The sequence below is a fragment of the Octodon degus genome, unplaced genomic scaffold (genome assembly GCF_000260255.1).
Source record: "Octodon degus isolate 3935 unplaced genomic scaffold, OctDeg1.0 scaffold00188, whole genome shotgun sequence".
NCBI classification, from domain to species: Eukaryota; Metazoa; Chordata; class Mammalia; order Rodentia; family Octodontidae; genus Octodon; species Octodon degus.
The window spans coordinates 4,927,862-4,943,797 of NW_004524764.1; the positions used below are offsets into that span (position 1 = coordinate 4,927,862).

A 15,936-nucleotide genomic window follows, 5' to 3' on the forward strand; every position below is an offset into this window, starting at 1 on the left:
CTCAACGACTCTGAGTTATTGATAATTCTTAGAATCTGAAAAGTGCAGTACATTGTCTTTCTTTAAAGGTGTTGGAGTAAATTCTGGTGACAGCTACTATTGGATGTAAAAGTTTACTGAAGAAATGTAGACCCCAGGATTGGTTGTCCCCAGAGAAACAACTCCAAAAACAGGAATGTGAGGGAGTAGGAATGGTACTGGCCACTGAGAGCCCTCCAGGAATTAAGGAAAGAACAGTATTTGAACTTTTCTAGAGATGCTACAAATTCCATTTGAACTACTGCAGATGAATGCTCAAGTGAATAAGAGGATGGTCATACACATGGCACCCAGAGGATAGGTGATAGTTGTGGAACTTCTTTTATACTCTTCTGAAAAGTAACAGTATCATTCTCCTGCCAGGAAGCATGGTGGGACAGATAGTCCAAAAATTTCCAAGAAAAAAGTTATAACATAGCCCTAGAACTACAAGTTGAGAGAAGAAATAGCAACAAAAATTTTGGAAGAATGTCCTGAACCAACAGGGATAATCTTTAATTTATATCTCTACCTAACTGAGATAAACGTAGAATATTTTGAATACCTCTATCTGTCACAGTTTGAGGAGAAATCTTCCCCAAAACAAGAGTAAAATAAAAAGTAATAAGAAGAACATGAACTATCTGCAAAACATATTAGATGAGGCAGGTTTGAAAGAACAGAGGATTTCCCCATTGAAGTAAATAAAATACCTGGGAAGGAAAAATACCTATTCAATAAACTGTTGTTTGAAAGGAGAGAGGTTCTATTATGCTCAAACATTATAACAAAAATTGACAAGTGAAATTTTATAAAGATGGTGTTTTTGTAATACAAAATTCTGAAACAATATTATATCCATACCTATAACTCTTGAGTATTACACACCTTTAGTGGGACATGGAAATACAACGCGCTGATTGGCCACTCGTTCTTGAAATGGAGTGTTAAAAGGTGGTTCAAGATCTTCCATTGTAGGTGGTTCTATTAGAAAAATAAATGCACTATCAAAAGCTTTCCTTGGACAATTTCAAGTCTCTTATGGCATCATCAACCACTTGGACTAGTGAATTATTATTCCTCCTGATTCTTCTTTATATATGACTCATATTAAGAGCAGTGTGATCTTTCTACATACATGTGACCCAAGGGCTTAAATATCAAAATTTCCCAAACAAAATTCATTACTTTAGGTTTCTTATGTTCCATTCTGATTCTCTTATTTCTTCAATTAAAGCATCATAGTACCCTCATTCCTATTTTTTTCTTTTAGTCCTGACCGACATACCCATCCAATCACAGGATATCATATATTTTTATATGATATCCTGTGATTGGATGCAGATATATATATATCTGCATCTTATTCTCTATCCTTACAACCTCTGCTTGTCTCAAACCTGGACTTTTTTTTTTCACCAAACTTGTATCAGTAGCTTTCTTATTGCACTTGTACTATCAAACATACTTTCCTTTGGAATGATGCTCAACCCAGCCTGCATAATATTCTCTTTGAAACCCAAGTCATTGTTTATAGTTATTAGAAGATTATTATATAGATGCCAATTTTCTTGCCTTGATTATAAACACAAATGCTTAATAAGATTTGTTGAATGGATCAATGAACTAGACAAACTCTCCATTCATGTTGTAGCCACGCATTAAATAAACAAAAAAAATTGTGGTGTGTGTGGTACTAAGGACAGCACCAATATTGCACCTGCGTATTTTTTCTTCTTGTCTTTGTACTCATACTGGCTTGGAGAGGAATGCTCTTTCCCACTGGTTCCCTCACATCTGATTCCTTCCAATCTATGAAATGCTCTCTAAATATTACCTTTTCAAAGCAGCCCTCTGACGACCCAACCTAAAGAATCAACTTCTGCAGATAGCACCCCATTTAAATTTTCTAGACTGTACTCATCTATTTGTCTTTTTTCTTCACTTTCTGGTTGTCTGCCTACTCAGACAATGACAGGTCATGAAAACAAGGGTTTGCCTTTGTTATTACTTTCTTACTCCTTCCTGCCACATATTGGAACACTTACAGGAGCTCAATAAATATTTGCTGCTTAAAGGTATATATTTTGTCCTTTAAGACCCCAAATATGGCTGATGTCAGTAGCGAGCTGTAGACCTCACTTGCTAAGAATAAATTTTGAGTGCATCCTATCATTATGAGGTGAAGCTGTACTCTATTTCTCTCAAATCAGAAGTAGTGTGAGGGGCATTATGTAGGGAAGTTTCCATTGCATACGTCATTCACAACTTCATTTCAAAAGTGAAATGCACATAGGGAGTGGTTGAAGCTGGAGATGATCACACACAGGGCTGGAGCAAGGCCCTCCTGAGAACAAAGCTCTGTGGATATGCTGCTCCAATCCAGAGAACACTAAGTCCTTAGGCTACCATGCGGGCAAGTTGCTAGGCAACGGGGTATTATGTGACATCAACATGTGAATATATAAATAAACATGCTGCAGTGGTTGGGTAGTTCCTTTCCTCCCATCTAGAGAGAGGGCTCCACCTGACACCACCTTTCTTTATCTTGTCATTTCCTCCCCTTCTTACAGTCTCGTGGTCCTCACCCTGGGGAGTTTGAAAGCTGCAATGGCCATGAAAAATGCTTGCAAGTTTGGTAATAGTATGGTCTGATTTCCTTCTAGAACTATTCTCCTTTCAAAGTTAAAAGTCCCAAAGAATCTTTCTAAAGTGATCTAAGATGACCTAAAATCATAGGTCCTATATAGACTTCACCAGTTTTTCTCTACTTCCTCCCCACCATGTACATTTTTTTCCTGTGTCAAAACAAACATCACCTTGAACATGGAGCATTATCTCCGTTTCATCACTGCCTGCTATATTAGTAGCAACGCATGTATATATGCCAGCATCTGACAGCATGGCTTGGTTGATGCTTAAAGTCCCATCTGGATCACTAATGTGCTGCACTCCATCGATCAGTATGGTCTGGCCCTCTTTAAACCAGGTGACCACAGGAAGAGGTGACCCTTGAGCATTACAGGGAATATCCACTCGGTGACCAACTTGGACTTTCACGTGCTTAGGGCCATGCTGTATCTTTGGAGAAACTAGAAACAACAATAAGCATTAGTAATCCAATTTCTTTGAGATCCTTTGTTCTTTCACTCTATTTATTTATTTATTTATTTATTTGCAGTACTACGGATTTTCACTTTATTTATTTATTTATTTATTTATTTGCAGTACTACGGATTGAAACCAAACTTGAAGTTATCAAGTACTTTAAAATGCTAGGATTTCTTTAGCTTATAAATGATTTAAACTATTAAAACCATCTTAAAAGGCAACATAGGCATTTTTCTATAACATAAGAGAATAAAACAAAAAGTATTTTTCTACATGTTTTCTTTTTCCTATAGCACTGTTTTGTGAAAGAATTAAACAATAAGAAAGAAGACTCAAAGCTTTTGCTAATTTGGGAGAGAATTACACAGAACATTTATTATTTCCCCTTACTTCTATTGCTTTAGAAATTTAAATGTGTTTTTTAATCAAAACTGGAAAAATATTCATGTTTTCCATATATATACCACTGTGAACTGTAGAATAATGTTGAACTATGAGGATATGATTAGAATTTATACATCATATATCCTCCCAAAGACCCATTCATTTTTTCCTTTTTCTTTAATCCAACCACCAATGAACACTTACTAAAACTCATCACTCGCAACAACCTTCTAAGTTTGATAATGTTATTGCTATTATTTTAAGAATAACAAAAATAATTATAAGAAAGGTTGGCTAATATGCTTCATATTCTAGAGCTCTTAAGTGACAAAATTCTTAACCTGATGTCAAAACCCATGGCTACTTGGTCATTAATATAGAGACTGATCTTAGAGTAAATTCAGGTCAGTAGTTTCTGAGACAATTTCAAGTATTATTTCTGATATTTGAACATCTACCACCATGCCTGGCACAGGGTATGTAATCAAAGTGCTACATGAATGAGAAGTTACTTGGATGGACTGTAATAGGGTGGAGTAATAAAATACACCTCCTAGAAAGTTGTCAAGTAGTCAAGGAATCCTAGGAAGTAGTTTTTTTTTTTTTTTTTTTTTGAGATGCTGAAATTTTTCCTTGAAAATCTAGTTATCTTCTACCAGTGTAAGCACAGTTTTCTACTGCATATCAGTAACAAAAATGCTAAGTGAGAGAAGACATCTACAAAGATAAAAATCCTAAAATTTAGGATAGTTTATTTAAAGAAGGGAAAAATGCATTCACTTCAAAACTTACCATGGACGCTTAATTTTACAGACTGCGTCACATTTCCAGCAATATTTGTGGCAACACAAAGATACATCCCACTATCTGAAAGTCGGGCTTCAGTGATTTTCATTGAACCAGAAGGGAGGAACATGTGTCTAAAAGGCAAACATATCAGACCATAGAACATGAGAATTTAAATATCCCTATGCAACTGCGCATCGGTGCAGAGTTACAACAATGCAAAACCTGTAATGAATATCTACATACCACAAAAGTGAGAAATTTTCATGACTATTTGTGTATTTTGCGTGATGTTCTTGAAAACACAAAACTAGTTTTCTTTTCTTTTTTTTTTTTTGAAATCTTTTATTTGTTTTTTATTTATTTGGTACAGGGTCTCACTATGCAGCTTGGACTCATAGTGATCCTCCTGTCTCAGACTCCCTGAAAACCAGTTTTCTTTTAAGCTTTCAATCTATCCTGATAGTCTAAAATCATTAAATAATTGAACTTCTTCTTGCTTTAATAAGTTACAGCTAAACAAAGTTAATGGATATATACCTTAGAAAATTTGGAAATTGTACTATATTCATAAATATTTAATGTATTAAAATAAAGGTAGACAAAAATACAAATGTTTTCAAAAATAGATTGAACATCTTCCTCCAATCAAATAATAACAGTGCATGAACCAGACCTATATATAAAAATGTTATTTCATTAAGTTATGTTAAACTACAATGGGGAGGAAACAGAAGCTAGATAACTCTACCTACTATCAAGATTTCTTTTTTTCTTTTTGGTACCAGAGATTAAACTCAGGACTTTAAAACAGACAAGAGCTTGCTATCAAGAACAAACATCACATTTCTACATTCAATATGAAAAAGAAGCCAGAAAACTGCATAGCCTATTTCAAGAGGCAGGTCCTCGATAACACAAAGGACAGCCAGGTATATGTGTTCCTGTTCACTTCAAGCCAGTCACATGAATATTGAAACAGTGACAACAAGCCATTTCATAACCACTGACTACTTAGAAATATTTAATCACTGCCCTACATTCACTAGAAAATGAAAATTGATACACGTATATGTAGTTGGTGAGAGGGAAACACTGCCCCTTTGAAGAACAATGCAATGCATGCTTTGTTTTGTTGTGAGATAGGGTCTCACTATGTAGTCCAGGCTGGCCTCAAACTTGCAGTAATCCTCCTGCCTCAGCCTCCTAAGTGCTGAGATTCTGGGCACGTACCACTACATTCGACCTAAAGAGTACTTAGCAGTGTCTACCATGCTGGAAATGGGAAGCTGCTCTGATCAGATATTATAATATAACATACATACACAATAAATTCACACTGTGTACATGGATATAAAATATTCAGTAAAGCATTTATTTGTAAAAATAAAAATCATAGCATTCATAAATAAGGAAACATAAATAAAATGTATATTTTGCATATACTCAGTTAAAATGAATAAACTGAATTTATATCTATGCAAAATATTGGACAATGTTGATGTTAGAAAATAGGCAGTACAATAATAATAATAATAAATTATTATTATTATTATATGTTACAATGACTAAATGAAAGCAGGCACACAAACAACATTAAAACTCAAGAATAGTTTTGTGCTAGGTAAGTAAAGTAAGGTGCGCATCAAGTTTGGGGTTATATTTGCTTCAGGAAGAGAAAAAAAGGAAATTCTGATTGGGAAAGGGAAAAATAGAACTTTAATTTTACTGCAATATTGTATTTCTTACTAAAAAAATCTTTAATTAAAATCATTTTATAAATAAAAAGTCAAATTGGGGCTGGGGAGATAGCTCAGTGGTCTATGTGCCTGCAGGGCAAGTACAAGTACCTGGGTTTGATCCCCAGTACCGCATGCTAAGCAGGCTCCAGAACCCCACGCATGTGGTACTGGCCACAAAAACCAGGTGTGGTAGCACACGCCTGTAATCCCAGTGCTGGGGAGGCTAAGAGAGGTGGATAACTACAAGTCCCAAATGTGAAGTGAGACCTTTTATCAAATAAATTTTTAGAGAGAGACAGAGACAGAGAGACAGAGAAAAAGGGAGAGAGAGACTGGGGAGAAAGGTCAGTGGAATAAGTGCTTACCTGGCAAGCACAAGGTCCTGAGTTCAATCTCTGCTACCACCAAAACATAAATAAATAAATTAAAGTATACTAAACTAAGTTTTAGGGAGATGGCTCAGAAGAGTAAGTGCTTCCCTGGCAAGCGGAGGGCCTGAGTTCAATCCCCGTTTCCGCAAAAAAAAAAAAAAAAAAAAAAAAAAGGAAGAAAGAAAGAAGTAAAATTATGCAAAGCAATTCTTGTCTTTTTCCTAACAAGTGGTAGTGAGGCCCACTAATATGACTTCATACATTTATAATTTTATATCAGTGAGTCTAAGAAATGATAGTGATAACTATTCTTAGTCCACCTCTACATTTGCCTTGATGTTGCATTGTATTAGAAATTTAGAACTAGAGACAGAGTGTAAAAATACACTATCATATATAAACCCCTCATGTAAGCCTTGTCTTCATGATACGACAGAGTATACATGGTGTGATTAAAAATATGGTAAAGGTACATATTTTCAAACCATGTACTATAGTAATAGTCCCCTTGCTATGAATTCTCATCCCATCATACCCTGCTACTTCAAACACACTTATACCACTGCTCTTGTCACTTCCTGAAGCATTTCTATAATTTAATTTCTACATCTTTAATTTCACTCTCATGCTGATATCCTGAGTTGATTGAAAATGTTTGGGATTTAGTATCATTTTTACTATGAGGAAGAGCCAGGAGTCACATGTTGCCAGCTCTGGCGGGCAGGGTGGTAGACGATGCATCTTAGTGTCTTTACGAGTCCCCGTCTTTCCTTTGGCTGGCACCAGACGGTGGCTACCAGGATGGCCATCACACCTCATAAAAACCCTCACACCAGAGGACTTGCAAAACAGCTCCAGAAAGCAATGGAATAGGTACGTGTGTTTGAAGCTGGGGGAATACTTTCAGGGGGATTAATGGCAATGTGTCTTTTATTGTAATAAATTTTATTCACATATTTACCATATATTTTATCACACTCACTGTAAGGTTAATAGAGACTCCTTGAAAAAACTGCTATAGGTTTTGGGTAAGCTTTGAGTAGTTCACAAAAAAGCTTATACTCATACCTTGAGAGACAAAGGTTGTATTCTTAAAGCTCTGACTTTTTATTTGTTTTGTTTTTTGCACTTCACTTATTCTTTCAAATATATCATCTTGGTGGGCTTTTATTCACATAAGGGTTTAATCAAGAAGACTCACAAAACCATTTAATGAAAGCAAAGTCCCAGATATTATAGTGACTATTATGTTCTATTGCTCCTAAGGGATTAACAGCTCTGAGCTACACAGACTGAGCTAACAAGAATCTACTGACAAATCTGGTCCATTTTAATAACCACCTTGTAAAATGTACCAGTGGGAAATTGTGGCAAAACCGTGTCTTAGCATTTCTGACATAAAAGAATGACTTAGAAAGCATATATATCTTTCGTAGGCTCAGATGTACATACAAATTATCTTAAATATATAAGTGAGGTTTTAGACATTTGATAGATAATCTAAACAGGCACAAGCAACCTGTCCCCAAAGGTTAACATTTCCATGTATGGCGATTCATCCCAGGTCTCCTACCTCGGAGAGAATGGCGAGATGAGTTGGGTTTCTTTGGCCCAGGTGATTACAGGTGGGGGTAAGCTGTGCACTTCACAGGGAAGGGTCACCTCTTCCCCTGCCAGCACTGAGATCTCCACGGGCTTATCTTGGGACAGGCCTTGGTACTCTCCAAACACTCTGGGCCTTACTAAATAAAATAAACACACATTGTCAAAGAGAAACAGCGCAGTGAAAGCAAAGCACAGTTCAACTTACATTAAAATGCAGACTACTACGGTTCTTCGGGAACTCCTAAGAAGATGTATTTCTCCCCAAGTTTCAAGACATATCTAAAATTTTCCACTAATAATTTTATGGTGAAAGCTAAGAGGGAAATGAGGACATATTTCTCTTCACAGCACTTCTTCCCAGCACACTGGAAGAGGTCTGCAGAAATGTCCTTTCACAGCCACCATTGGCGACAGTGACTCCCTGCTCCAGGCAGAATACAACGCAGATACAGGGGAGGCTAAACTGTTCAAAGAGCTTTCACCAAGCTCTGCTGCTAACTAACTGGTGTTAGATGTCATAAACATACTTCTTGGGAAAACACCATAAAATTTTTCCAGAAGGCTATATAATTACTTTTCTGAAAATGGGAATCTAAGGAGAGGCAATTTTAGTTGGCAGTAGAAAAAAATTTTTTTTGGTACAAATATGAAATTGGGGGAGTGATTCACTGTGGGGGTTCAGCTGTCTGGTAACAGTACTTGGGAAAGAGCCGGGAGCCCTGCACAGAGAAGCAGAAGCAGAGGAGAATGTTGTCCAGGATTCCCACCATAGACAGTCAGCTGCACTTTCCTCTTGGCGTAGCCTGCGGCGTTGGTGGCTGTGCAGACATATTCTCCATTCTCCTCGCCTCCAGGTGATACCACATAGAGACTGCCATCAGCACCTGCCAAAAACTTAGCACTGCTGGTGGGAATCAGCTCTCCTTTCTACAAACACAATAGGACAGGCGGTTTTAAAATGACGATAGGAGCAACTTCATGTGTAGAAGAGGAAAAAAGAAAAACATCTCCAAGGGAGACAGCTAGATTTAAAAAAAAATGCTAAGTAAGAGTCATCTGTATAAAAACCAGGCAAGCAAAAAACTCAAAATGGTATCTCTCCTAAATAGGAAACATTCTCTCAGGCTTTCACGGAGAGCAAACTGGTCAAGCAATGGCCCTGACTCATCCACATGGCTGACAATGACAAAAGATCTACAAAATGCTATATAGGGTTTCAGGGTAAGTCCTGAGGAGATCTGACTGACCTTGCCAAATACAAAGATTGCATTTTTTGCTATATAGGTCTTGCTTTATCTTGGTCTTAACTATCCAGCAGAAAAGTATAAAAATGAGGTATAAAAACTAAAGCCATGTTAATATGCTCAGCTGTAGAAGTCTCAAGTCAACAACTTCTGACATTGCCAGTCATGCGGATAACCCACTACTCTCATAGACTTTTGGACTATATGGGATTACTTTGCTGAATTCATGCATCTACAATATATGAATGGCAATGGAATACCCATCTCTGACAAAAATAAACAAAAAGAGGGATATAAATGAAGGACCATTTTGCAGAAAAAATATATTGCTATATACAAAATAGCATAAATATACAGTTACTTTCTCTTAGTTCAATGAGAAGACAGTTTTGAACAAATAGTATTTAGACAAAATATCCTGTCAGCATCTTGTACTATGAATAACTACTACAAAGACAACAGTATGCAATGTATTAATTATTGTAACTGTCCTACTAGCCTGTTTTGAAACTGTCTCATTGCTACTTCTTTCTCAATAAAATTATTTTTAAAATACATTAAATTTAAATAAATTTTTAAAAGTGGTATCTATCCTTACCAAGTCACTTTTCCTTTATCCTTGGGGTTCTGAAGAAGGGTTGGAATGATAGTAGTTGCAACGGACGCCACTGGGCGTGCTTAGCCTCGACCAGGCTCTGTTCAGCACTTTACATCATTGAATTAGCTTCAAACAATCTTAAGGGTAGGAGCTGTCACACCCCCTCCACTGCAGTTCACACTACAAAAGCACCAGGACTGAAGGGTACAGTAGCTTAACCAGGACCACAAAACCATAGAGCTGGGTTTGGAGACCCATGAGTCAGGGTGTGAAGCCCAAATCCTCAACTTCTTCGGCCACAGCACAAAAGTAGGCTGGGGCAAACATTATGTTTTCATTTTCCTTAAAAGGCACTAATCTGCTTATGTCAGACACTATGCAGTTTGGAGACCAACTTTACCATCTTATTTTTTTGTCCGGAATGTACAAATGTTAAACTTTTTATTTATCTATGTATGGTAGCTCCAACTTCTGTGTATTTTAGAGGTTTTTGTTTTAAGATACATACATGTAGATAGTACAGAAAAGGACCAGCCATATGAATGCCACATTTCATTATTTTTGTGTCATTATTTTATATTAGCTGTATATCTTTGTGATAATTCAAAGATGAAAAGAACTACTTCAGGAAGTACGTTTCTCTTCATTAGAAGAATTCAAGTGAATAAATGAGTTTGAATATGAGCCCCATAACTTTTAGGCATATATGGGACTTGTGGCTGTACTGTGGGAACTGGTTAAAAGGAAAATCCATACAGTTGTGTCACAAGGATGGAACCATAAAAGCTTTTACCACTGTTGCCTCTCAGTTTAGATCTCATAAGCAACAGATTTGTACCAAGAGCTGTTCCAAGGACTGTGCATGGTATGGTAGGTCTTCTTCTCTCCCTCCTCACACACCTTCAGCCCCCTGATTCCAGTGCAGCTCTGGTGGGCAGCTCCATGTACTGTGCCCTGGTCATAGCAAGTCTGTGTCTTTTTGTCAAAGGGCTTTATCAGAGCCCCAGAAGGTCTGGTAGGCTGTGCAGTTATCCAGGAAATACAAAGATGTTGCCTCCTCTGGGGCTTCCTGTCCATTGTACATGCCTCACTTCCTGTTCACGAGAGGGATCCTTCTGAGATGGATCTATCTACATGGCTTATCAGAGAGCCCCTAGCATGTGGAAGTTTATCAGGCCAGGTACAGAGAAGCTAGCTTACTGTGGCACATTCTTAGCTTCCTGTCCTTCTGGGCCTCACCTCCCTGTTCTTGGGCTCCAGCCTCCAGGGCTCACTTTCCTAATAAACTCTGCTTTCTAAGGAGCATCACTGGGTATTTCATTTACCTTGGTCCAGACAATAGACGGCTTGGGGATTCCACTGGCTTTGCAAGGTAATGTTATTGGGATGCCTTCGATTGTGCTGAGTATCTGCTGCCCATGCTGAATGGTTGGCAGAACTGAAGAGGAAAGCGGGATTCAGAAGCTGAGCACGGGCTCTTCCATCTAGTATCACATGCTTAAATTTGAATATTTTCAGTGTGAATTCAACTTTTGTAAAACCAAGCAATGATTTGACATGTTCTGATAGAGATGCAAAGTAAACAAAAAATTAAAAATAAAAATAGTAATGATCTGAACAAATTTAATAGAAATCAGGAAAAAAAAAAACAGAAATCAGGTAGTGGCCAATGTGTAGTATGGGGAGGTTTTCTTTAAAAAATGAAAGGACTAAGGAATATTTTGTCCTGGAAATCCAAGGCAGATTACAGCCTCACAGATACGCATTCCATGTCTACCTTTTATCATTGTCCCTGTCCTCTACCTATTAAGCTGGGACAAGCTGACATAAGCCTATTACCAGAGAAATGGACTAGATAACCACTGTATATCTGTTTATATGGAAGAATCACTTAGTGAGTTGCCATGTTTAAAGGAAAAAATGATTCGTTTCCATTAAAAAAAAATTCAACAGTGAAACTTGAAAGAGTTACAGTTGACATTTAAGATTCTAAAGTACAGAATTGTACGTCAATATTTTCCAGCAAGATTAATTTATTTCTGACTTTAGAAAGCAAATTAACATTATGTGAGTATGGCTGAAGCAGGAAAAGCAGGAAGAATGTTAATCACTCCCGTCTGTGCTCATTGCAGTCAATCAGAACAGACTCATACACAGAAATAGTCAATACTGAGAGTGCTCGAAATAATGACTTTGATTAAAGAACTTTCCATATGTGAACATTGCTAACAGTGCGAGGAAGACAATGAAAGCGTGATCTATTCCAGACATTTCCTTTACATCCCCTGGAAAGATGGGACAGGAATGCTCCCTGGAGCTTAATCACTCACCATGTCACTTGCTTAAAATCAAGATTTTTCCAGAACTGTCATTGTAGCCTGGAGTAGAAGTTTGCTAGGATGGGAGATACCAGAGACTCCAGCGCAAAACATTCCTTAGAAGCCTTAATTTAGGTATATAACATGTTCATATTTTCCTACAGCTGCACTGACTTTGTTCTTTAGATAATTCCTTCCTAAAGAATTGGCTACTTACTGCAGTGAGAAATTTAACTTTGAAAATTCTAATGGAGTTTTCAGCTTTCAAATAGGCTGTCAATTTGTGATAACATGAAATAAGCCATTTTCTAAAGTCTAGATTAAAAAAATAAATAAGGTCTGTATTAAGTTTGACAATAATAAGGAAAAGTGGCAAATTTAGGCCAGTTTTGAAATCTGATGGCATCTGAGTGTGGAAGAGTGTTTTCTGCCCAGATTATCCATCTGCATAAGTCGCTGTGGCAAAAGACTCACTGTCATCTCAATTCTCATTCATTCATTCATTCATTCATTCGTTCGTTCGTTCGTTCGTTTGTTCGTTCGTTCGTTCATTCAGAGTTAGTTGAATTTTAATGAAAATTCTTGAAAGTTAAGAGGCATATTAAGGAAAAAGTGGTATTGCTAATTAATGTAAAAGAGAGATGCGAGAGGAATAGGCATAAAAAACATGTCTGCATTTGATGAAATTTTCAATAGATCAAACAAAATCTGGAAACTAATGAATTCTACAATTCATGTTCTAAATGAATCAGCTAAAAATAAGTGCTCTGTACAGCTTCCTTCCCTGAGAAGGCCTGTACAAAAAGCTATTTTTACCATTACAATTTTAAAAATAAAAGCAATGTTGTAGTTTTTAAAGGAAATACACAAAAAGTTATAATACTTTCTTAAATTATAGAAGTCTCTTATTTATTAAGGTGTAAAATAAGGTAACTGCTCGTCACAAGTGAATTGCCTCTGGATTTCATTAGTGACCTTTAAGTTATTTAATATGCAAGAAATTGAATTATAGAAGGTGACCTTTAGAAAAGAAAGCTTAGGTCATTCCTAACTCAAACAAAAAGGGGTCATTAGCAAGGATGTGCTTGTCACAAAATCAAAAAAAAAAAAAAAAAGGCAATTTGGATGGTACAGTAAGTTCAGCTTGCTTGAAATTAAAATGCATTTTTTTAAACATAATGCTTTGAGAACTGAATTCTGAATTCACTTTTATCAATTAAGAAGCCACTTACAAAAGCCTTTGACTAGACTCCACTGGTGGCTCCCATAAATGTCTTTTTTGTGTACCTAGAAAATGAAAATCTGGAAACAGAACTAACAATGTACGTACTGTTCAAGAAATATAAAAATAAGAATTGGATAGAATGTACTTCTAATAATTGGAGGAAGAGAACTTTATGGTGGGAACACAGGAACCCAGCTTTGAACAAGTTTTGGGAAGAGTTTCGCTGGGTCTGGCTCTCTTACCGTGCACCACCACAGAGGTTCTTTTGCTGCTGGTTCCAGCAACGTTAGTGGCCACACAAGTATATTCGCCTCCATCCTGCAGCCGAACTCTTTCAATATGGAGACTCCCATCTCTGCGCACAGTTATGTAAGGGTTCTGTACCAGCTTAAAGGAATAAAATGTCACCCTTAATTTACAAAGTAATGATTTGTTTGTGTCAAAATCAAATCTACTTTTATTTTCCCCAACTGCATTATTAAATGTAAAACAACAATGTATTTTAGCACCCTTAAGAAAAAAGTGATAGGCATAAAATGTTACCAAGAGTCTGTCAGTTACATATCATACTCAATAGCTCCAAAAATTATGCCTAATATTTATCTGAGAGTTTTGCGCATGCTTGAAAAATGAAAGAGTCAAAGCATCTGCTTCTTCTTTCTGTAAATTGCTTTATCATTCATGACATAAATTTTACTTTTTTATTTTAAATTGTTCTTTTCCAAGAAGAACTTACTATCACTAGAAAGTCATTTTATATTTATATTTTGATACATAGGTGCTTATTCAAGCTGAGAGAAAGTTACTTAATCTCACCAACCATCCTTGTGAACTTACAAAGTAAAATATCAGAAGAAAATATGTGACACAGGAATTGTGTCAGAGAGATGGGTGATATCTTCAGTTAAGAAGGATCTCTTCTTCTTCTTCTTTTTTTTTTCTCTTTTTGGCTGGCTTACCCTCCCCTGAGGCATGGCGTGTGGTGCAGGGAATCAAATCCAGGTCCCCTGCATAAGCATAACTAAGCAGATGCTTTAGACCCCTGAGCTATCTTGCCAGCCCAGAAAGATCACTTCTAAAGCTGTAGCATTTGTGTACAATGCAGATGTGTTGGTGCTAAACTAAGGTCATTCTGTCCCTAAGGGTGCCATAGGTGGTGGCGAACCTGTGGCATGGAGGCAAATTGGGCTGTTTGTTATCGTTGAAAGCTCTAAATGTTTCATCATTGCTCTGAGATATGCTAAATTTAAGTGGGCCATGCTACTTTTCCTGAGGTTTTTCACACAAATATAAATAATTTATAACCTCTTACATAGAGTCCATTCACCTCTTGAGGACTTTAATAAGGGAGCCCCAGTATTTTGGAAACTGGAAGGTGAAGGGCTCTGAGGTAGAATGTTCTAAACACAGACTGTAAGTTTATTGCAAAATTTCATAGAACTGTAAAAGTTTTCAACATTATTTCATAATTAAAAACTATATACTAAAATAAATATATATGATAGATACGTATTTTGAAATATTTCATTACTATAAAAATAATACTATGTCAGGGTTTACATACTCTGAAGGGAGTTTAGTAACATTGAATTTAATGTAAAGTTATTAAAATGAAACTACTCTTTCTCCATTTTTGATCAGAAAATAGTATGAATGAGATAAACATGTAAATGAGAGAGAACAGTTTGGTATACTTTCAAAATATATATTTTCCATGTTTTTTAACTTTATACTTCAGTGTCTAGAATACATCACTTCTGGAGTGTAAGCACCTGCCTAGCAAGTGCAAGGTTCTCAGTTTGATCCCTGGTACCGCCAAAAAAAAAAAAAAAGAAAAGAATACATCACTTCATATTCAATAACATTAGCAGTATAAATGTATGACTTTCAAATATTCTTACTGTGGCTGAATTTTTAGTCCATCGACGTTCTGGGATGGGGTTTCCAGCCAGAATAGTACAAGGCAGAGTCAGCTGTTGTCCTTCAATAACATTGGCCACAGAAGGACTGATTCCAATAAGAGGAGCAACTGAATCAGAGAGAGCACAGGAATTTTCAACTTTATTCATCAAAAAGGAAGGCAAACTATTTTATGGGCCAAGATAACTAACTACTGGTTATACCAGTAACTTTTCAAGATCAACAATTGTTCATGAAAATGAGTACTAATTTGGATGAAGGGATAAAAGGTAAGTTTAAGGATGGCAAAAGATTAGGTAATAATGAAGAAATAAAGAAAGTAAGAAAGAAATGGACACAGCCTGGAAGGTCAGAAAGGTCAAGCCAAGATACCCACAGTGCACTTGGTGGGCAAATGGACAGTGAATGAAAGCATTTGTCACCTGAGTATTGTGAACAGGCTGGAAGGAATGGCTAAAACATGAAGGCTGCTGTAATAGTTGAAGTAAACAACAGGACAGGGGTGGACTCTATGAGATGAAACTGTGAAGAGGGACTACAAATATGCTGTTTCCTAGAAATCAGTGATAAGTTTAGACTAACTCAAAGCAAAATCCTTAAGAGATTTTACTGAG

At 36.6% G+C, this 15,936-nt stretch overlaps 1 protein-coding gene across 1 annotated transcript in view; it reads right to left on the reverse strand.

The window, feature by feature from the left end:
* Hmcn1 (hemicentin 1) overlaps nt 1-15,936 on the reverse strand; it is a 474,287-nt gene that overhangs the window by 187,633 nt on the left and 270,718 nt on the right. Inside the window, exons 18-25 of the mRNA XM_023704108.1 lie at nt 15,304-15,431; nt 13,645-13,789; nt 11,185-11,297; nt 8,785-8,944; nt 7,986-8,154; nt 4,306-4,433; nt 2,838-3,110; nt 907-1,002 (exon numbers count right to left, since the gene is read on the reverse strand). Coding sequence (XP_023559876.1) covers nt 907-1,002; nt 2,838-3,110; nt 4,306-4,433; nt 7,986-8,154; nt 8,785-8,944; nt 11,185-11,297; nt 13,645-13,789; nt 15,304-15,431 — 1,212 coding nt within the window. The remainder of the gene's footprint in view (nt 1-906; nt 1,003-2,837; nt 3,111-4,305; nt 4,434-7,985; nt 8,155-8,784; nt 8,945-11,184; nt 11,298-13,644; nt 13,790-15,303; nt 15,432-15,936) is intronic.